Source organism: Nylanderia fulva, unplaced genomic scaffold (genome assembly GCF_048542155.1).
Source record: "Nylanderia fulva isolate GAGA-0341 unplaced genomic scaffold, ASM4854215v1 Scaffold12, whole genome shotgun sequence".
Lineage (NCBI taxonomy): Eukaryota > Metazoa > Arthropoda > Insecta > Hymenoptera > Formicidae > Nylanderia > Nylanderia fulva.
The window spans coordinates 979,998-1,004,453 of record NW_028189409.1 but is presented as its reverse complement, the minus strand read 5'-3'; the positions used below and the strand labels follow the sequence as shown (position 1 = coordinate 1,004,453).

Genomic DNA, 24,456 nt, shown 5'->3' with positions numbered 1-24,456 from the left:
TATAAGATAATACAGTACAAACGTTTCGACCGACACGCGGTCTTCTTCAGTATAGGATTTAAAAGTAGATGATTATAAGTGATTGTAAGTCGCAATTTTATCGCCGAATTAGTGCATGTCGTGTTAAGTCAAATTACAAAACATCAGTATATTTCTTACGGATTGATCGCTCTATTGAGCTCTAATAATGCTCGATTAGTTGGCCTTTTTATATACTAAATTTTGTTTTAATCAATAAACGAGCGAATACACGTTTTTAAAAGAAGATTAGGCCTGACAAGAGAGCAGAATACGCGTAGGTGCGTGTTTAAAAATTTATGACATTGTGACGAAGGGGTCAATCCTGCGATCTCCGATTGCGTAAGATCCACCTATCTGTGCTCTCGAGTCTCCTTTGCGGTTACTATCACGTTCGTGGATAGTCGCAGAAGGGTGGAAGAAGATCCGGAACTCTCGGCGGTTGATGCTCGGGAGGTGGAGGAATTCTCGTGGGGACGAATCGAGCGAGCTTCCGTTCGCGACGGGTGTAATTTCTATTTTTTTCAATCTCGGCCCGGAGGGCGTCTCGAGGGCCGATGTAATTTCGCCTTTTGTGCCAAGGGATGCCTCGCGTTTAAGACCTACCCTCGTTCATATATCTCGAAACTGGCGCGGCGGACGACGAGCGACGACTTCGGCGAAAAAAGGGGATCGATATCGAAGACCTCGAGCCAGAGGTAACCTGCTATGTGTGTGGAGGAAGAGGTAGCAACCTTACGAGAACGAGCCGAGCTGAGTGAGAAGTCTCACAAATTAAGCACCGGCATCGCGCGCCGAAAAAGGAAGACGAGGAAGAGGAAGAAGAGACCTTCGCCTTCGGTTCGAGAGACACGATTGCCCGCGATCCTTGATCACGCAATACTGCAGACTCGTAAATTGTCTTGCATCCTCGACGCGACGCGGAACGACGTCGAACATCCATTTTTCCAGCAACTCGCTCTATAGTCTACAGTACTTGCTGTTGTCTAAATAAAATTATATAGATGATCTAGTTTCATCTTTTTAATTTGTCTGAAATTTGAGAAAAAAATTAAAACTTAATTTTTACCTTCTTCTTTAGAAAAGTGTAACTCCTCAGGCAGGGATATAAAAGTATATATTTATATTAGAAATTTTACCGCCCTTAATTTTCGACAGAGAATACTTTTACATAAATAAAAGTACGAATATATTTTTATATCTCTTTTATAAGTTATATTTTCTTATAACTGTGTTCTAGATATATTTTATCTGTTATCTAGATATATTTAAATTCAAAATCATCATCATCTTATCTAATTGTAAGATAAATTTATATATTTCCCATTTCATCTAGATTAATTTTAAAATCATCTATAAGCACAACACTGATAGTCTACTATTCTCTTAAGTGTGCCGGTTTCCTTTTATTTTTCTAGCTTTATTCCACCAGCTTTCTGAATAGCATTTTACCCTCATGTCCGATCAGAGAAATATCAGTTTACCTTTTATTCACATTTCCCCTCCTTCCTTCCATTCACTAAAAAGTTACAACATTAAAGTAATCGTAGATCGATTTTCCGAGGAAGAATCCGATGTATGCACATTATTTAAAGTACAAGAGATATAAACTTTTGTGCGGACGTACCGAGGAGAGAGAATAAAGGAGAAGTTTCTAGCTGCTTCTTCTTCTTCTTCTTCTTCGTAAGAAAAGCGAGAGCTTCCGAAGCTTCATTTCTTGCATGATCGATCGAGTCGAGTGACGGACAAAAACCTACCTAACCTAGCTGCGTATACGCATTGCGAAACGCCTTCGCATATACTTTCCATAACCATAAACATAACGTAAGAATTCGACCAATCACGTTGCTCGATTCGGCTGTCCGTAACCGTAGCTGTAAAAATCGAGCAACGCTATTGGTCAAATCCTTACGTTACGGTTATAAAAATTTATCTGCGAAGGCCTGAAGAGTGCCCCACCTTCGCGATGCGTATACACGGTTAGGTTAGATAGGTTGTCGGCTGGTTCTACGTCATCATTACGTCCCGTAATAATACGACGCGCCCGATAGGAACCCGAGTTAGGCGGAGAGGGCGAAAATTACACGGCGTCCGCGTGCTAGATTACACGAAGCTCGTGATCGTAATAACGGAGTCCCGCGAGCGGGCTTTTGTCGATTGCATTTGTCCGTATCGATCGATCGCATATCGGGTCGGTCGCCGCGCGATGAGCGCCGAAGCGTCGCGGACTCGCAATTAATTATATCAAACTACTACGTCACTTTTTACCCACCGCCGCGCCGCCTGTAATTAGGACACACTCGCGCCTCCTCGACGAGAGGAGAGGACGACGAGGATCAGCCGAGCGGATAACGGGCTAATTAGCTGCGAATGAAACACCGAATGAATGCACGTATCGGAGGAATATATCTGTCTTGATTTTCGATGCGGAGAGAGAGAGAAAATCCTGGATGTGTGTTGGCGAGCGTCAAATTTAGAGGAAGGTTGGAAGTTGTAAATGACGCGTTCATGAGAAAATTCTCGCTTCGATGAAGCGTAAACACCTTGCTTATCGCGCACTCGTATTTTTGTAATCAACGGTGTACATATCTGCATATGGAAACTCGTTTTTTCTCGTATATTCAAAAATACCAAAAAGTTTTAATAAACATTTTTTTGTTTGAAAATTAATGTAGAGCGTGCGCCGAGAAATAAAAAAATTCGAAAAGTAAAATGTAAAAGTGTAAAAAAATTTAAGGAGATGATTCGAAAATTAAGAAGAATCTTTCATATAAACAGGTATACTCCTATTTTTCTCTCTGAATAATTAGGGGTACGTCTTGTAAAAAGGAAAGTAAATTAGGTTTATATTATTTTTTTTTAATTTTAGACAAGTTGAAAAATGAAATTTGGGCAGTTTCTACTAATAAAAAAGATATTTATTAATATTATTTTAAAAAATTTGTTTGTCATTTTAAAGAAATGAAACTAGCAACTCCTATTTAATTTTTACTTTTTTTATTAAAATTTTTTTTAACAGATTGGAATGTGATCATCTAAAAATATGCATTAGAAGGTTTAATTCCTTTAGAAACTTTTTTATTAAAGTCAATAGTTTATAAGAAAAAAATTAAAATACATTCATGCACAGTACGATGCTAAATGATAAAGGTTTTGAGTTACAAAAAATTGAATTTTAAAATAAAAAAGCAAGCAAGATAAAATTATAGTAAATGGTGGAAAAAATGGAACAAAAATTTGAAAAAAAATCAATTCTTCAGGGAAAGATATAGGAGTATATGCTAATATATAAAAGATCCCTTTAATTTTCGACCAAGGATCATCTCCTAAAATTTCTCTTATTTAGAATTACTCTACATCTCTGTTTTGATGATCAAATTCTTAATAAAATTTTTTCCCGCGTTATGTATTCTTGTGCAAAACAAGTCTCACATCGTGACATCGTATAAATCATCGTGCGTTGACCTAAACGCGATCCGAATCCATTCGACATACGCGCCAATCAACTGCGTCACGTCGGGATGTGCGGATCGATCGGTTGCGCAATCACGATTAAAAGTGCAAACGTACCAGCTCGCTGCTTTAATGTCGCTACGTGGTTACGAAGAAGACTGAGGGTAGCGCGAAGAAGGGTTAATCCTCGGCGCGGTGAGTTTATCGGGAAAAGAGACCCCGATTTATACAATTTGACTTTGTCGATCGCATTTGAATAATCGATACCGACCACCAGGTGCGTCTATCACCGGAAACACAGGCGGACCCGAGAGATCGCCGGCTTAAATTAGGTGAAAATTATTTCCCTCTACTCTACATTCCGTGTGTGCATACATACATGTATGTCTAGGTATATACAGTATTTGCTATTATTTAAATAAAATTATATAGATGATCATCTAAATGAAATTTTGACATTATATACAGTATTTGCTATTATTTAAATAAAATTATATAGATAATCATCTAAATGAAATTTTGACATTATATACAGTATTTGCTATTATCTAAATAAAATTATATAGATAATCATCTAGATGAAATTTTGACATTATTTTATCTTTATATAGATAATAAAAATAAAAATATGTATTATCTATAGCTGCATCTTCGATAAAAAAAAGTGTTATCTTTACTAAATTATTTAGAATAATGTTCAGATAATTTGCCTTAGAGTCATATAAAAATATTTAAATAGTATAGAACTTAAGCAGTAAAACAAATAAAAGTATGAATATATTTGTTTATATCCCTCTTATAATTTACATTTTTTTATAACAGTGTATACATAAGCGATTTTAAAAATAATATTATGTGGAAGTTATTTAGATGAATCGCTATATAATTTTACCACACACATATCTTTCAATTAACCATAGTTATAATGAAATTCCCTCTATTTAAAATAATTTAATTATTAAATTAATTTTTTCTTAATAATAATTATTTAATATTTAATTTTAATAAATTTTTCTAATACTTTCTAGAAATCTTTTATTTTAAAATTATTTTTAATATGGCAGATTTTAGTGCATTATTGGATTTAAACCCCAAATAAATTTTTTTTTTTTTAATTAAAAATTAATACTCAAATTCTCCAATTTATGATATAATAATCTTTTTTAATGATTTTACGATAATAATTTTAACTTTTATCTAGATATATTTAAATTCAAAATAACCTTCACTTTATCTAAACGAATTTACATATTTTCATCTCAGCTTTATCTAGATAATTTTAAAATCATTTTAGCACAACACTAAGTATATACACTCGCGCAATCAGGCGCACACATAAACGAATAAAGCATATATACATATACACATATGTCGTATGCCACGACGATGTCATATGTGCTCGCGCCTTCAGGAACGTGTAAATACCGCGAACGCAGTGGATTACCGATTCGTATGACGTGTGTGTTTGCACTACTTGGATGTATGCATTATCTGTAAGCGCAAATGCACGTAACGATGCTCGTAACGTCGAAGATTTACGCCCCGTCGAAGACTTCCTCGCAAGCAAAGATCCTGGTTAAGTACGACTCTCTAACGGCTTCGATGAAATGTATTACAGATTCATAGCGTCGTAAAAAAAAGACAGAAACATACGATATGCTACGTAAAAAAATAGTCATTCGTATGCGCGGAAGCAACAGCGAATAGTATACGTAAAATAAATCGTAAAAATCGAGTACGCAAAAATGCCATAAGAAAGATTTTTCCATCTTTCTGTGTCTTCAGTCTTCTGATAAAAATTTATGTTGCAAATTTATGTTACACATGCATAGAACATATGCACGCATAGAACGCGTTAATATATGATGCTGGTAAAATATACCCCATAAAAAATTATAATACACAATATATATATTAGAACTTTTTATACTTACACTGAAGATTATTGCAGGACAACTGACGTCTCATTCTGCCTTGCGTGGTTTTCTTTCGGCTGCTCAAGCGGCACCACATGTTGACTTGTATGTAGGACCATAACTTTAAAAAGAGTATGGCGTACAGCATGCACACATACATCGCACCAACTGAAATAACAAACCGTAAAATAGTATTAGAAGCAAAATATGTTAAACATCATAAAATTAATACTTTTTTATTTTTAAATGTTTCATGCACACACATTCGTGCTGTGAATCTCGTCGCTTAAACTCCAGAGTGCGATATCCTATTTATATTTCTTCGCAGCAATATACATTTACACACAATCGCCATAACTTCTCACCTCTCCGCATACACAATTGTATGCTTATATAGTGAAAAAAGTGTTTTGAGAGCAGATAATATAATATTGATTAAAACAAGAGGTCTATAATTAATGTCTTTGATACAGATTATCTTTCTATTTGAACTTTGTGTTCTTTTCATATTGATCGTGTTACCTCTACAATGCAGTAGTAAACAAGAGTATAAAAAAGGGCAACAAAAAAACTTCATATTTGCCATTTCCCGTATGGAATAATAGGTTTCCATTACATATGTTCACTGATTAAACTACACACTCGAACAAAACATTACTCTTTTTAATGTAATCTCGTACTGGTACCTACAAATCCATTGTTATTATAACCCAATGTTATTGTAACATAACTGATAAACATTCTTTTGTTTGCACCATAGAGGTAAAACAATCAATAAGAATAGAATAAAAGAGCTCAAACATTGTTCAACAAAAACAAATTAACTGGAACGAGACTAGTCAATGTTGAATACGAACCTGGTTTTCAAATTACTCCACCACGTCATAATTTTGAAAAATGTTTAATTGAACTTCCAAAGAAGGACCTTTTTTTCACGAACTTTGTTATACCTACAATATGTTACCGAATAAATTTTAATTGTGTTTATTTAATTTTAAAAATTTTTTAAGTCACTGAAAAGTGTCAAAATTGTCAAATTCATTTAGTGTCAAAATTATCAAATTCAAAGTGGTAGACAAAATGGTAAAGAGGAATTTCTTCATTTTTACATTTTTCATATTAAGTACCACTTTAAATCTGTCAATTTCTGACATTGAATTCGTATTCAACGATCTAAAAAATTCTTAAAAGCTATTTAGTAAATCATCAACGACCTAATTGTAAGTCACAATTTCCGTAACACAGTTTATATTTAATATCATGGATATCTTTTTATCAATAACCAAATATTCCTGTTAGAATCAAAAGTTTTAACAATATACATACTTTATTTTGATTGCAACAAAACTTATCTAGCACGTCACATATTGTAGTTATAATATAACAAAGTTTGTAGAAATAGAACTTTTTGCAACTTTAATTAAAAATTTCTCAAAATTATGACGCGATGAAGCAATTTGAAAACCGCATTCCTATTCAGTATCCAAAAATCATAAGAAACGATTAGTTTCTCGTTCGGGTGTTCGAAAAAATTCATTTTTTGTTCAACAGTGAAATAGCAGAATAGCTTGTATCTTCGAAAGATATTAATTGTTAGGACCTATGTTAATTATACTCTTTTTTCAAAACTGTTGATCAATACTAAACATATAACTTTTTCTTTAACGCTCTGTATAACGATTCTTCCACATTTGCACACAAGTGAGCCTACTGCCACTTTAATCATCTATCCGATATTCCCGTTGCGATCCCGAGAATGTTCGCTATTATGAGGTGCCGGTAATAGCGTCGTTGGAAAACTGCCGAAGCTAGTGACGAAGGCGACGCCGGTACGATCCCCATATTTTCCGATATCCATCCAGAGCGTCGGGCCTCTTTCGCGCCTCATCCCGGATTGTTCGTATCTTAATTAAATCGCGTCTGCTACCCGAGAGCTATCCCGATCCGACGAGGTGACGAGATTCCGCACAGACGGAAGGACATAATTTCAATGGAACGAAACCATTCTTCTCTACCACCCTTTACGCACCTCTCTACCTGTAACCGGACTCTCATTTACCTTGGATGCACCCTTTAGCGCAAGATTTATATACCCCTACTCGCGCTATACAGCACAGAAAAAACAGTATCCTTGAAAGAATGCAAATATGCCTTAATTCAAGTGTATTTTATCCTTATAATAGTGCCAAATATAAATAATTTTGGATAAAGGATAATTTATCCTTAAAACAAAGTGCAAAATATTATTGGTTGAAGCTAAAATTTACTTATAAATATTGCAAGGACAAGTGACAAGTGAGCATCGGATATAAGCGGTACTTTCAAGTATATATAATAATTCTTAGTTCAAATGTGACTAAGTTTGTTTTTACCATATGCGATTTTTAAAACAAGAATATATCTTAAAGATAAAATATACTTTACACAAACTTATTTATTATTAAGGCAAATGAAAATTTGTGATTACAAAGAGCATTCTATGCTTAAATCAATCAAATAGCGTTCAAGAATAAAAATATACTTGAATCAAGGATTCCTTTTTTTCTGTGAGGATGTCCAGAACTAGTAAACCTGTTAATGGCAGATTCCTGGGACTATTTGGAAATGATTTTTCTTCAACGAAAATGTCGAGACATCAATAATTTTCAAGTTATAAGCAATTGAAAATAAGAGGTTTTTTGCAAATTAAGTCTTGTGCAAATAAAATATTACATTCTTAAGTTAATTTCAGGTCAAATTTAATTTAAGGAGATCCTAAACGCCGTTATATTTTATCGATAAAACATCATTTTTGCGTACACTTTTCTTTTTATTGGTCAAATAGAATAATAAATGCTTTTCCACGATTAAAGTACATATAGACACGCGTCGACCTACCGATTTTATGTTAACAAAAAAATCTTTTAATTAAAAAATTAATTAAAAATCTTTTTTTGTTTCAATAATTGAGAGCTTGCAAAATATGATAACCTTCCTCTCGATATTTTCGCTGACGAAAAATTGTCTCCAAATAACCTTAGGAATTTCCTAACCTATTGACAAACTTACACTTATTAATTTTATAGAGTTTACTTTAATAGAATTTTAATTTAAGACTTAATTACGAAGATAAAAATTGGAACCATGCAAAAAATGATAGTCTCCCTCGACATTTTCGACTAAGAAAAAATCGTTCTCAAATGATCAGGAATCTGCCAGGCATACTATTAATTTTGGGACACCCTGTATTAATTCCTCAGGACACAAGAAGCGACAAAAGACTAGAATTCTACGAAATACTGATTGGGAGACGAAATTAAGCACCGCAGACGTGCAGATCGATCGGTGAGGAGCGAGTCGTCATTCACTTTGTCGAAATTAGTTTGCGGACTATCGAACAGGAAAATAACAGATAAACAGAACGTTGCTTATGTTATGTGTGCACAATGCAACAATCGGCGGCAGCGACGGTGCAAATCACAATCGTTGAAGCGATCGAAAGCGACAGCTCACCCTCCCATCCCCGGTCGCAAAATCGACGAGCAATAATGGGGAAACGAGAGAGAAAGAGAGAGAGAGAGAGAGAGAGAGAAAGAGAGAGAGAGAGAGAGAGAGAGAGAGAGAGAGAGAGAGAGAGAGAGAGAGAGAGAGAGAGAGAGAGCCCGAAGCAAATATTACACGACGATGGTATCGTTCGTTAATATATACACGCTCGTCGGCGATGCACGAAAGCGTCAAAGTACTTCTGCGAAATATGTGCCGCGTGTATTTGCCGCCCCCACAGGACCGCGGCACGCCAGCTAAACAGCTCTATTATACATCGCGAGGCAATAGGGACTATCCTCGGAGTGCACTCTGACGACGAGCCGCGTAGATATCCTCTCTGGTAGTTCCTCGCCCGTTTTTCCCGCTCTTTCCGCAAGATGTCGTTGTCGTAAAAACGAAAAATCTAGCTGATAGATGCAGTGTCCGGGTAAAGTGGGGAATCTAATAAAGTCGAAGTGTTTTCCTGGGGTCCATCGCGATCTTGTTCGACAACTGCCGAACCGCATTAGGCGTTCGACAGTCAAAACGCGTCCCGGGACGCGCGTTTTAGTGCGCCGTTTATGGCTTGTCGTCCACACGAGTATTTGCCTGGCGACGTATCGAGTGCTCGTACATGCCAAGGTAATTGCCAAATGTCGTGACGCGTATATATATATCTATATATATATGTATGCATACAGGGTGTTTCTAAATAATTGTGAAAAATTTGTGAAAAATTGTAGGAAATAATTCTTTGTCGAAAATTGAGAGAAATCTTAATCATATACTCCTATATCCTTCTTTAGGAAGTTACATTTTCCAAAGGGGAGTTGAAAATTAGGATTTTATATTTTTCTTGAAAACTATTACGAAAGAAATAAAAGAAATAAAAAAATTTCTAAAAGAATCAAGTTTCCTAACACATATTGGTAAATGATCACATTCCGGCCACTTAAAAAGTTTTAATAAAAAATTGAAGAAGGGTTTGTTAGTTTCAACCCCTTATAATGATACGGAAAGGTTAAAACAGATGTTAAGAAATATCCTTTTTACTTAATTATTATTTAAATAAATATCCTACTTATTAATAAATATTCTTCTTTATAATATATTTATTTAATATATATCCTTTTTACTAGTGGAAAACATTCACCTTATATTTTTTTTAATTTGTACAAAATTTGAGAAGAAAATTAAAAATTAATTTTTACCTCTTCTTTTGGAGAAGTGTCAGCTTCTTAGGAAGGGGTTAGAAAGGAGTATATGTTTATATATGAAAAACCCCCTTAATTTTTGACAAAGAAATATTACCTCAAATTTTTCGCATTTAGAAAATCCCTGTTATTTAGAAACTTCCTGCATATATATATATATATATGCGTGTGTGTGTGTGTGTGTGTGTATAAATCAGTTGCGGAACGAATCTACCGAGTGGAGACCGCAATCTAGTCCATCTCATTATCCTTGTAAAAAGAACTTCTAATACTGGTTAAGCGGAGCAAGGTCGAGTGAATCAGTCCCTTTGTTCCTTTACTTCTAAAAGAATGAGAGAAATGTGTTTTCTGAAAAATCCAAGTTCCTGAATTTTTCAAAGTTGACAGGCTAAAAAAAATATGATTAAATATATCATCCATTTTTTTAATATTGTCTCTTTTGTACGATATATTCACTTTCTTCCATGTTAAAAAAATCGTGACACGCGAACAGTCTTCTCTTTCTTCCCGGATAACATATAATTTTTCAAGCATTTATTTCTAACCCGTTTGTTTTGCTTCGACAGAAGGGTATATCTCTTCGTCCGAAGAGCTACGGGAATTAAACTCACCGTCTCATCTATATCGTGAGCCGTTCTGCAAAGTTATTTAGTGCAAACGCGACGGATATCCTTCGAACGTCTCCCAAAGGTACGGTGCAGCTCGACGGAAGATTACTTTTCACTCCTTCGCCAAGTCATTAAATTTCCGCATGTTCGACGAAGGCTATATTTCACTTGATACAAAAAAAAAAATAGAGAATTGCCAGACGAAAATGTCCTGCCGATAGCGAGCAAGACTATCACGCCAATGCACCCCTGTGTATGGTCGATGCGTATCGACGGGAGAGAGTGCATTGTGCTACCATTGGGTGCCCGATGGGGGTGACGTCACCCCCGTGTGAAAATAGTTCCTCAATTTTCCACGGCCGTTCGCCGAACTGAGAAATTGCCGGTTCTCGCTCGGTGGACTATTGTCGTTCTGGTGCACTTCGAGACCCACAATTCCCGATAACTCGCCAACCCATTTTCAGCCCTTTCGCTCTCCATAGATATATCCCGCATGTTCGACAAGACCCACGATGATACATGCTATAAAATTTTAAGTCCAGCTCACGCAGAATTTAACATCGTTGGAAAGAAAACCTTGAACTCTTCATAATAACATCGAGAATTGATGTTATGAAAATTTTTCGGGTCATCCCGGAGAGATAAAAATGCAGACAGTGTTTACTGTTATCTAAATAAAATTATATAGACGATTATAAAATAATTTAACGTTTTATTAGCTTGTATTAATTAATAAATTAATAGTAATAAATACTAATTGATCTATCTTATCTAAGATGAATTTACATATTTTTACCTCATCTTTATCTAACTAATTTTTAAACCATCTAAGCACAACACACTGAATACAGATATAATTTTATCTTTTATCTAGATATATTTAATTATATTAATATTATATATCTAGATAAATATTAAACTATATTATTAAATATAAAAATAAATTTAATTAGAAATATTAATATTATATATCTAGATAAATATATTGAAATTAATATTAAACAAAATCATCTCTTATCTAAGATAAATTTATATATTTCCATTTCATCTTTATCTAACTAATTTTAAAATCACAACACACTGAATCCAAATATAATGATTCTTCCTTCCTTATATTAATATACAATTTGCTCGTATGGAGTTAACGATGCTAATAAGATCTAGATCCATTCGATATTTGAGTGAGGGACATTCGCAACGGAACATTTTTGCCCGATATTTGGTGTATTACACTTCTCTCTTCAAATACCACGTGATATGTTACGGCGAGAGAGGTAAGAATTCAGAGTTCTCTGCAAACGTCATCTGTCTTTGCTTCGCGCTCGCGTTGGCGGAACTTTTTAGATACACCTCGTACAAGGTTAAATTAATGTCAGCTCCTGAACGAACGGAGGAACAAACAGCGAAACACAATTTCCAGGAAGAGACCGCGCTTGGTATAACATTCCCCGGCGAATTTCATCGTGCACGCTTCCGTGCGCGCACGGCAAGTATAAAAGAAAGAGTCAGATCAATGATCAAGACTTTCTTTCACGGAAGACACACTCGACGATACGTTTTCTCGTCGGCGAAGCTCAAGCATCGCGGACTCTTTCGTTTCAAAGCGCGCACGAAAATAGTTTCTAATCAAAATGCATCAATTCGCGTTTCTCATATCAAACGTATCCGAGGTAAAAGGGAAAAAAAGAAAAAAGATAAAATATTGAACCAATTTTTATCAATGAACTATATAAGAAGTAAAAATTATTTTTCGTGTATTTTAATCATACACACTTATTATTTTAGCATAAAAGTGTAATAGAAAGTAAAAAAACTGAAAATATATTTTGACACAAATTAGCAAATGAATACTGCATCAATGGTTTTTACAAATCTTCAAAGAGATTCTGAAATAAATGTATATTTCCCAGTTGTTCAAAAATAAAACAAATTAAAATTTCGACATTTTATAATTTTAAATGTAATATAATGCATATTAAATGTAATATACTCAGTTATACATATTAAAAATAGAAATTTCACTAGATGCTGTATTAATATCACTGTAACCATTCCAATTAAACAAATATTAATTAAAATTATAAAATTAAAAATTCTCTTTTATTTTTACATTACAACAATTTTCTCTGTCACATTTTTTTTCACGTTTTTGACGTCGATCCCGACGCAGTTTAGATGCATTCGACGCTACTCTATGTGCAAATGTATCCTGATCCGTGAAAGAAAAGCCATTCGATGAGAATCCATCTCTCCACGCGTCACAGCTGAAACGAATCTGACAATCTGCTGAATTGTCCGGGATGACGAGCGTAAAAACCTGTAGTGTGTAGACCACGTCCTTCTTCAGAGATGCATTCGCGAACCGTGGATTCAGCTTTCATCCTTTATACCAACACGAACGAGCACACAATGGAACTCGATGTGAATTTATAAACGCGTGCGGATACCGATCTATACAATAAAACTCACCGAAGAATCTTATGAAGCGAGATAACTCGTTCTTTTATCGAGAAACTGGGCTATTTTGTTCTTTGTTTTTCGACGTAATACATCGGTTCCCAATTCGGCCGCATTGCTCCCCGGAGAAAGGTTCTTTAACTTTCCTCTACCCTACTTCTTCACCTTTTCTCTCTTTCTTTCTCGTCTATATAAATAAGAGAACCAAGAGTATAATTGTAAACTTAAGAAAATTTGTTGGCGTTGATTATCACGTATTATATAAATTAAACGGGAGATTAGAGCCATTAAATCTTTTTCTCAACACGCCGGAAGAGAGTGAAAACTATTGATGGTTCATGATATATCCTAAAAATTCGCCATCTGCATTTGCCAATAATAACACTAGTTAACAAAAATATTTTATTATTTTAAATCAGATAAGGTAATTCTTATAGATTTTTAGACGCCGCAAACAAAATTTTACTAGTACGTCAGATTTCCAAAATAATTGAGGTGTGAAAAAATTATATACTTTTTTATATTTAAAATTTTTTTGTAAAAAATGTTAACGTTATCTGGAAATTCTGATCAGATTTCATGAATGTATTGTTCATTCTCTACAAAATGCATTTTTTTATTTCGATTTTTACTTTTTAGTTAAGAAGGATTGTAATATTAAGAAGGATTTAAAAAGAGTTTCGCTGAGAGCAAATATTCCACCTATCATATTATATAATTATATTCATCATTTGTAATTTAGGGCTACACATACAGTGTAACTTATTGCAATAGATTCCTCTGAATGCATATTTATATATATATGGTATCTCATTTTAATTGCCCGTCTTAAATTTTTCGAAACAAATGCATTTTCGAAAAAATATTTCAAATAAAAGTTGTATGGTCTAAAGGGAGACAAATAATGGTAAATCAATTTTCAAAAACATTTTTTTTCCAAAAAATTTTTTTCTCCAGAATAGCTAAAAAGTAAAATATTGAAATTAAAAAAATGCATTTTATAGGGAGCAAACAATACATTTATAACATCTGAATAAAAATTTCGGATAACGTTAACCATTTCTACAAAAAATCTCAAATATCGCAAAAAACTAATATTTTTCAAACAATAAACCTCAGTTATTTTGGAAATCTGACGTTCTAGTGAAATTTGATTTGCGGCATCATTTTCAGCGTTTATAAATCTATTATCCGGTTTGATTTAAAATAATTTTTGGCTGTAAACTAGTGTAATGAAAGCTCCCGCGATTTTTCCTCTGCAATAAATAATTGTCTGCGATACTTCGTAGCGTCTGATAAGAAGTGGCAGATGAAGTCTAGAATTAATTTCCGCGCAACTGCGTATTTTATATATAACGCTGCTACAGAAATCGCACGCGCGTTCCATTTCAGAGGTTCGATATTCTTTCTCTCCCGTTCGATTACGTAATTCGATTAATTCTTTTGTTAGACGGTATCGAAGTCCGCATCGAGACGAACAATGTTGCACAACGCGCGCGTTTTCTGCATTGCGTGCAACGTGCATCGCGCAGAGATGCAGCGGCGGCAGCGAAAGCTGCAACCGAGTGCACCCGATACATTTCCGAGCCGACGTATAAATCGATGCGAGGAGGGGAAAAAGTACCGCGGGAAAGAGGATGATAAAAAGAGAGGATCGAGTTGTCTGCTACGGTGAAACGGTATATTTCTGACGCGATCGTAATCGGAGACCGCCGCACTGCATTTTCGATTCCACGCGTTTCATCCCCCGGTTGCACGCCCCGATGTGCGTGAGAATTGGAGAGATGGGGAAGCTTTACGTTTCAAATTATGCGATCCGATATAAGGTTCGGTTTCCCGAGTGCCGAAATTTTTTTGCATTAACAAATTCTAGGGAGTGTGTATGGAAGATAACACTAGTTCGGCGAAAAAATATTTTTTTTTTTTTTTTTTATTATTCGGACAGGATGTTTCTTTGAATGCTGAAAATGATGCCGCAAACCAATTTTCATCAGCGCGTCAGGTTTCCGAAATAATTGTACCAATAAAAAGAAAAGCTCTTGAACTCAAAGTTGGTAAACCAGTCATGGTCAGCATCCCCTTCTGATCAGATGTCATAAATATATCATCTCTTATAAAATGCATTTTTTTTATTTCGATATCTTATTTTTAGCCATGTTATGAAAGATTAAATCTGAAAACCACTTCTCATATAGGGACATCCAACAAGAGCGTGAGTGACATCTTATTATAAATATACATTTAATAGAACCTATCATGATCAATTACAGATTTATATGTGTATTAATATCTCTAAATTGCAAATTATAACATATATAACTTCATCATCATACCATAGATGGAATATTTGTAATCTCAGCACTAAAACTCTGTCCTTTCTAACACGGCTAAAAAGTAAGATCGAAATAAAGAAATGCAAAATTTTATACAGGGATGAACAATACATTCATGACATCTAATCAGAATTTCCAGATTTTACATTAATCTTTTTTTAAAAAAATCTCAAAAGAGCCATTTTAGAAATTAATATAAAAATCTGACGTGTTGGTGAAATTTAGTTTTCAGCGCCTAAAAATCTATATGAAAAACATTTTATTTGTTTAAAATAATTGTTAGCTGTATAATAGATAAAATTCACAACTGCAACCAAACATGCATATTAGAAGAAAATTATGATTAAAATCTCCCGAGTAGCAATTTTCTACATTTTCTAAAAATTTCTGCATTTACTGCTGCTTTTACCGCACAATAAAATTAATTATTTTCAGCATATGTTCTCTACATCGCTTGCTCGTTGCTCTTTTTCCCGCTCTGTTTCTCGATAAATTACTAGTCTGGAATCATTGGCGAAGGAAGCTTAATTTAATGCGGCAGCGAGATATCTCGCGCATTAATTTAATAAAACAATACGCAATTAGCGTGGGCGGCTCAACTTTCGTGAATGAAGGCCGAAATCAGTTTGCCAAGTAAAGTTGCGTGTTACAAATTTTCGGCACGTCGAAACTTCGCGGTGTTTGGCAGGCGTATAATTATCGGTAAACGGCGGAGCGTATAATTCCGTGCAATGCGTTACACAGAAGCGAGATGTGTCACGGGCATAGCTCGAAGCCATCTCGATGGAAACGGGAAAGCAACATGATAACGGTATTTACAGCTATATCTCGCACTGTGCGAAACTACTTCGTATATGTATATCTCGCGCAATTTCGATTCTCGACTATCGCAACTAGCACGCTTGAAAATCGATAAACCGTGAGACTGACTCTTGCACGAATGTATATATCGTGATATTTATTTATCAATATTACATTTACCCAGCTTAAATTAGAAAAACAATAACAAGATTTCTTTTAAATATGTGTTTCAAATAGTAAATAATATGATGATGCTATTATGGTATATATGGAGGATGTTTTTAAATAAGTGCGAAAAACTTTAAAAATAAAATTCTTTGGTGAAAATTAAAGGCGATTTGTTATATAAACATATACTTCGTCCTGTATATTTCACTGAGGATTTACATTCTTTCAAAGGGGGAGGTAAAAATTACATTTAAAATTTTTTTTTCAAATAGATAAATTAAAACAATAGAAATATGATGGATATTTTCCACTTTTTACTAAATAAAGAAGATTTATTTATTTTTTAATCTTCCCGTATCGTTATAAGGGAAAATTAACCCCTATTCCATTTTTTATTAGAACTTTTTAATGGAAACCGGAATATGATTATCTAAAAATATGCGTTTGAAAACTTGATTCTTTTAGAAACTTTTTCATTTCTTTTATTTTTTTTCGTAAAATAATTTTCAAGAAAAAAAATAAAAACTTAATTTTCACCTTTTTTGGGAAGAATATAACTCATCAGAGAGAAATATAGGGGAATCTATGTTTATATGAAAGACCCCTTTAATTGTAAACAAAGAATCATCTCTCAAAATTAAATATAATAATTAAATTATACATATATAATATATATATATATATATATATATATATATATAATAAAAAACCCTGTATATATATATATTATACAATAGCTTTCGTCGTCATAATATAATAAATGAATCTTTGCAAATCAACAAGCATCTGCTAATAATCAAGAAACATGTAATATTAATCAATCATTTTTGTCAGATTTAATCTCTCAAGTCTATTTTATAAATGGCTACAACCACGTATTTTCAGTAAATTTAATTAACACGCTAGAATGAATGATACGTATTACATGTAAAATTTGCAACATTTTATTTATGCAACTGCAGTCAGATAAAAGTTGAAAAACTATATATATACATATAAGGTGTATTACCGTTTATAAAATTGTCAATTAAATCCTTTTTAAAATATTAAACCACTATAAACTATTCTGGCTAATCCGTAGTTTGACTTAAATAAAACTACGACAAATTATGAAATTAAATATTTCAAAAGCAATTTGATAGAGTTTTATTTACGATTGCAAATAAGGAAACAGTTCTTAACAAATTTTAATTGCCAGACTGTCATCTCACCTTTCCATTTTTGCTTCCATTATTGCGCGATATTCCGAGTAGAAACTTAATTTTTCATCGAAATTTTTCATATTCGTATAAATATTTTCAGCAAATAAAATATAATATAAAATCAAATATATAAATAAAATATATCGTTATTCTTACCACAACGTCTAATATTTTAATGATTAAAAGCTTCAATCATTTGACAGCTCATGTTTTATAAAAGTGCAAAGTCATATGTTGAAAGTTACAAAGTAAGGATAATTTTCATTGTCAGCAATATCTTTCCAAAATACACATCGATTAAGATAATTTATCTGCACGAATCCGGTCATTTATAGTGCGATCGCAAACAATTCTTACGCAATGTACATATAAGTTTCTCGCTCGCCATCGAGTGGCAAAGCGCGGGCTCTTTATTTTTCGGCGATATCCGGCCGGACGCGAGCGATAAATTTGTTCCCCGATCTGTCGTCTCGATGGAGCCTTTCACCTTTCGCACAAGGCGTATATGTATTTCGGGATCGATCGCCGCTCGTAAATTCACTCGGCACGTGTGTAATTCCCTACTTATGTCCTGACAATTTCTTCGCTCGTTCCTATCGCGCCATCCCACGATCTTTCCGAGACCGTCGTCCCTGATTCTGGCACAATATCCAGTTGGCACGGGGATGTAATCACCTCGCCGGGGCTACCGTGCGTGAAGAAGGATCTTGGCAGACGGAATACGCATTCGTTTCACGCACGTCTACGTGCGTGTCTGCCGTGGGGTGCTGAATCTTACCGCCGAGACTTGGAATTGGCTTTTTCTACGATAGAATGATACTTTCGGCGCCTAAGACGACAGAGAAAAATAATCATCGAGATCAAGATTCGAATTATTTATTTGATTTTATTGCAGATATCAAAAGTTAACTAATTCTCGTCTGATTATAACACTATAGTTTACAAAAAAAATTTTTTTATCATTATTTTAAAGATGTTTCTTATAAACTTTTAGAGGAAAACGATGCTGCAAGCCAATTTTCATCGGTACGTTAGGTTTCTTAAATAATTAAGACTACGAAATTTTTTTCTACGACAGAATGATAATTTTGGCGCCTAAGACGACAGAGAAGAATAATCATCGAGATCAAGATTCGAATTATTATTTATTTGATTTTATTGCAGATATCAAAAGTTAACTAATTCTCGTCTGATTAAAACACTATAGTTTACAAAAAAAATTTTTTTATCATTATTTTAAAGATGTTTCTTATAAATTTTTAAAGGAAAACGATGCTGCAAGCCAATTTTCATCAGTACGTTAGGTTTCTTAAATAATTAAGACTCTACGAGATTTTTTTCTACGACAGAATGATAATTTTGACGCCTAAGACGACAGAAAAAAATAATCATCGAGATCAAGATTCGAATTATTATTTATTTGATTTTATTGCAGATATCAAAAGTTAACTAATTCTCGTCTGATTATAACACTATAGTTTACAAAAAAAATTTTTTTATCATTATTTTAAAGATGTTTCTTATAAATTTTTAGAGGAAAACGATGCTGCAAACCAATTTTCATCAGTACGTTAGGTTTCTTAAATAATTAAGACTCTACGAGATTTTTTTCTACGACAGAATAATAATTTTGACGCCTAAGACGACAGAGAAAAATAATCATCGAGATCAAGATTTGAATTATTTATTTGATTTTATTGCTGATATCAAAAGTTAACTAATTCTCGTCTGATTATAACACTATAGTTTACATAAAAATTTTTTTATTATTATTTTAAAGATGTTTCTTATAGACTTTTGGATGAAAACAATGCTGTAAGCCAATTTTCATCAGTACGTGAAGTTTCTTAAATAATTAAAACTTTTTACGAGATTTTTTCCACGACAGAATGATAATTTCGGCGTTTCAGATGGCAGAGAAGAATAATCATCGAGATCAAGATTCTAATTATTATTTATTTGATTTTATTGCGGATATCAAAAGCTAGTTCTCAACACTACAGTTTACAAAAAAATATTTTTTTCATTATTTTAAAGATATTTCTTATAGACTTTTGGATGCTAAAAACGATGCTGCAAGCTAATTTTCATCAGTACGTTAAGTTTTGAAAATAATTAAGGCTTAATATACAAAAAATATCTTTTTGTAGGATATTTAATGATTATTTGAGAATTTGTTGGAAATAAAGTTATCTAGAAATTCTGATCATAAATATATTGTTTGTCACTTATAAAATGTACAGCACAAAACACTTTAATTTAAAATTATTTCTGGCTGTAAAATAATGTTATTAAAAAAAAAAAAAAGGAAGGTTATGAAACTCTCAAAAATTTCAATTCGACAAATTTGAAACTTAGCTTAAATTTAAAACTTAGCAAACCTTAATACAAAATTATTATATTTATTATTGATGTTGAAAAGCATTTTAAAGAGATCAAACTATCTATTAAGTTTTTCCTTTTTTCATTAAAATAAGAATTCTAAAATATATTTAAAAATTTAAATAAAAGTTACACAGTAAATTTAAGTCTATAAATTGCCACATAAGTTATTTTATAAAAAAAATTAATTTTTCAAGGGATATTTTTATCGCCTTAAAACACTTTTCAGCATCAACAAAAACAGTTTCGTATTAGAATTAGATAGCTCTAAGTTCAAACTAAGTCTCCAAATTTTTCGACTTTCCGAGTTTAATAATATTATTATAAGACTCACAACAATTAGATATAAAATGTATTATATTATTACTATTGTTATTATTATTCTTTTATTTGTATAATTCATGAAGCGCTGCGGAATTTGATGTTATACTGTGATGCCAAAATTCTATAAATTTGAAATAATAATATAAACTTGTACGACTCTTATATAATCAGCAGAGATGCGATATCAAGTTGCTATATCGATGCAATACGCACTTTTGCTAGCATTCGTTTTACCGGGAAATATACGCATATACGCGTTGCCGGAAAAGAGCGCGATATCTTTTGCCAAGGCAGTCAATAGAGACAACTCCAGAATGCCAGATCAGGCATCGTCGTTTTGTAATGGAAAAGTGTTTCTCTTTTGGCGGAGCTGGCGTGAAAGGAAGACTCCTTGAACAACCAACGCAAGCACATCGAACTCGTTTTTATTCTCCTCCTCATCCCCATTTCCCGCCCCATATTTTCAATCTCCGGTCGAAAATGTTATTTTTCTGTGACTTTTCGATACGCCGCGGCGCGCTTTTAGTCTCGCACAAGCAAAATGTACAAAATGCCATCCGTTTCGCGAGTGCACAATCATAATGCTTTTTCCGCTTTTCAAAGCAATTTTCAAATGTAACTAATCGATTAAAAATGTTAAGTACACCGTGATTACAACGTATCACTCGGATATAAATTGTTTATTTAACTTATTGTTAGCATAAAAAAAACAATAATAATATTAATATAAGCATAAATTAAACACCGGAAATTTTTTCGATTATTCTGCAAAATAGAAGATTTTGCAACAATCGAACTTGTCATTATTTCAAGGCATCATGTTTTCAATGCTTCTCTCATAACAGAATATATATACAGACTGATTCTAAATAAGTGCAACAAATTTTAGGAGATAATTATTTATCAAAAATTAAGGAGAGTCTTTCGTAGAAATATATATTCCTATTCTTTCAAAAGGAGAGGTGAAAATTAGGTTTTTATTTTTTTTTCAAATTTTAGACAAGTTAGAAAATGTTCTATTTCTTCCAACATTAATTATAATTTTTGTTTCATTTTTTTCCAAAATTTAACTTCTCAAAATATATGTATCGTACAGTGCATGATAACATTTTAAATGTGTTAATAAATAACAGTTTTTATCAATATAAAAATTTTTTATCTTGTCATCTGAGGCTCCTGATAGTCATTATTATTAATATTTGATATACAGTCTATTTATCTCTATTTAGATTTTATAATGTATTTTATTTTTTTCCTTGTAAACTACTGATTTCCCGAAAAAAATAAAAGAAATGAAAAAGTTTCTAAAGAGATCAAGCTTTCTGGTGCATATTTTTAAATGATCATATTCCGGTGCGTTGAAAAGTTCTACTAAAAAATTGAATAGGGGTTGTTAGTTTTATCCTCTTATAACGATACGGAAAAAAAAAGATTACAAAAATATTACTAAATGTCCATTTTATTAGTAAAAATATCTATCAAATTTAATTTCTCTTTAATACGTCTAAAATTTCAAACAAAAGTAAAAACTTAATTTTTACCTCCCTCTTTGGAAGAGTGTAATTCTTCAGGGAAAGATATAAAAATATAATTTGATTTGATAGAGACTCCCCCTATTAATTTTCGACAGAGCATCATCTCCCAAAACTTTTCGCACTTATTTCGAAGCACCCTGTATACGTCGTTTGCAGTTGACGCGTTAATTGGAACGCTGCGGAGACGCTGGAAAGACGCTCGAATTGTACGGCCGGAATCGCGGGAGTGACCGCACTCGTGCATTGTTCACGCGACGTATCGTGTCACGGCTTGGCCGCTATCCGCAGGACATCCGGAGACACCATTCGCTTCCGCAGCGCGAAACACTCACGGTACGACGTTCTTGGCCTGACCCGAAACCCTGGCGGAAATTCGGGCTATTCTCGCGCGAGACGCTCTCGAGACATCCTCACTATGCTTACTACCCGCTCGGATGTTTGCGGCGGAAAAGAATCCTAGTAGAATCCAAGCAAGGATCGGCAAGCGGTATTCGGCCGCAACTCGCGGGGCACGTCGAAACAATGCGTGGGAGATCCAAATTGGACACGTAACTCCCAATTCCCAAGTTTTAGCAGATGCTTCGGAGCGAGAGCGAGGAATACGGAGCAGCGTCTCGAGTTTATAGATGCTTCGAGTCAGTCATATACAAATTGCGGATTCCAACTTTCTAAGCAATCGACTCGAGTTGATTGAGTAGTCTCTTCGGATTTTGACTATATTTTTTTTCTACGTTTATATTAGTAAAATATCGTGATTTTTAAGGGAATGCTGACCATGTCTGTTTTACCGACTTTGAGTTCAAGGGCTTTTCTTTTTATTGACTATTTTGCTTTTTATTCACTAGATTGAAAAATCCTTCTTCACAATTAAAGTACTGATAATAATAAACGGGGAGCGCTGTAAATTCGTATAAAAAACAATAAAAGTTACAAAATTAGTTTTTTATCTTGCATCAGCTCATAACATAACTTATTTAATACAAAAGTTCTGCAGTTTATTTGTGCACAAAATATGGCCAATAGAGGCCATGACATGAAAAAATAATACAGAAATAATAAAAATGAGATTAAAATCCTGTATCAAAAGATTTGTAATTGAATTAATTATGTATATTTGCGTGCGGAATCGATGTCAAGGCATGAAACAGCAAAAATTAATTGCCAGACATGACATAACTTATTTAGTACAAAAATTCTGCAGTTTATTTGTGCACAAAATATGGCCAATAGAGATGACATGAAAAAATAATACAGAAATAATAAAAATGAGATTAAAATCTTGTATCAAAAGATTCGTAATTGAATTAATTATGTATATTTGCGTGCGGAATCGATGTCGAGGCATAAAACAGCAAAAATTAACTGCCAGACAGCGCTCCCTATTCATCATTATCAGTACTTTCATTGTAGAGGATTTTTCAGTCTGTATATTCAATAAAAAGTGAACCTAATCTAACTTAAAATCGGTAAAACAGTAATTTTTTTGAAATTCGAATTTTTATCGATATTAAAATATATATTTAAAAAAATTTTCGTATTGAAAGCTATCGGTGTGATATTAAACAACGTAATTCGACGCTGTCGGTATTAATATTCCAAGATCATCGCGGGTTACGTGTACCGGAATTTCGACGTGTACTGGAATTTCGACGTGACTCTCCGTGACGTTGCGTCGGCAAAAGCGGGTTCACTTCAGCAAACTCGAACCCACGAAATCCACCAACGAGTCGTTCATTTCCACAGAATTCCCCGCGACATCCAAGTCTCTGTTGTAACGCGCGCGAGCATGCTTCTCTCCTCTCGCATTATCCATGCGGTAACCAATCTCGTAGCCTAATTTTAGCCAGGATTATCTTACGTAATAATATCAGCGCATCCGCGCTCTGTAATTTTTATGTAACGCTGATATTATTCAAAAGAGCAAGAATAATACCAAGAGTTTAATACATCTTCCTAGGTAGCAATCATACGTCATTTTGACGTGAAATGACGTCATTAAACGTCAAAATGACGTCATTTTGACATCTAATGACGTCAGTTTGCTACTTGGGTTGTTATATATGATTTCTCTAATTTCTTATATATAATAACAAAAGGACCCCGCACAATTTGAATTTAGGACTTCATATACATAGGTTCAAAAATCCTGCACTAATTTTATATAAAATTGAATCTTGACAAGTTTAGCTGTTTTTCTCGTATTCAAATAATAGATTGTTCTAAATTCTAAATATTCTAAATAATAGATAGTAATACTGATTAACAAATTTAGGCTCTGCAAGTTGTCTGACTAGCTGTAACTCGGTAACTGTCCTATTTAATATAAGCCTTGAACTATTACATCTTTTATTCAGCAGCTACAAGATATGAAAAAAACCAGCCAATTCCGCTGAAATCCAATTTCCATAAGGATTGTGCGAGATCCTTCATAATGTCAATGCGATTGAAGATAAGGAAGAATAAAATGAAATTGTGTATATATATATATATATATATATATATATATCTTGTTAAAACAAGCAAACACAGCGTCAAACGAAA

General features: G+C 33.5%; 1 protein-coding gene across 2 annotated transcripts in view; it reads right to left on the bottom strand.

Moving 5' to 3' along the window:
* The window catches only part of mdy (diacylglycerol O-acyltransferase), a 149,264-nt gene that overhangs the window by 47,663 nt on the left and 77,145 nt on the right, over window positions 1–24,456 (bottom strand). For both annotated transcript variants that reach the window (XM_029319160.2, XM_029319161.2), the window contains exon 6: window positions 5,406–5,555. In XM_029319160.2, the coding sequence (XP_029174993.1) occupies window positions 5,406–5,555 (150 nt within the window). The remainder of the gene's footprint in view (window positions 1–5,405; window positions 5,556–24,456) is intronic.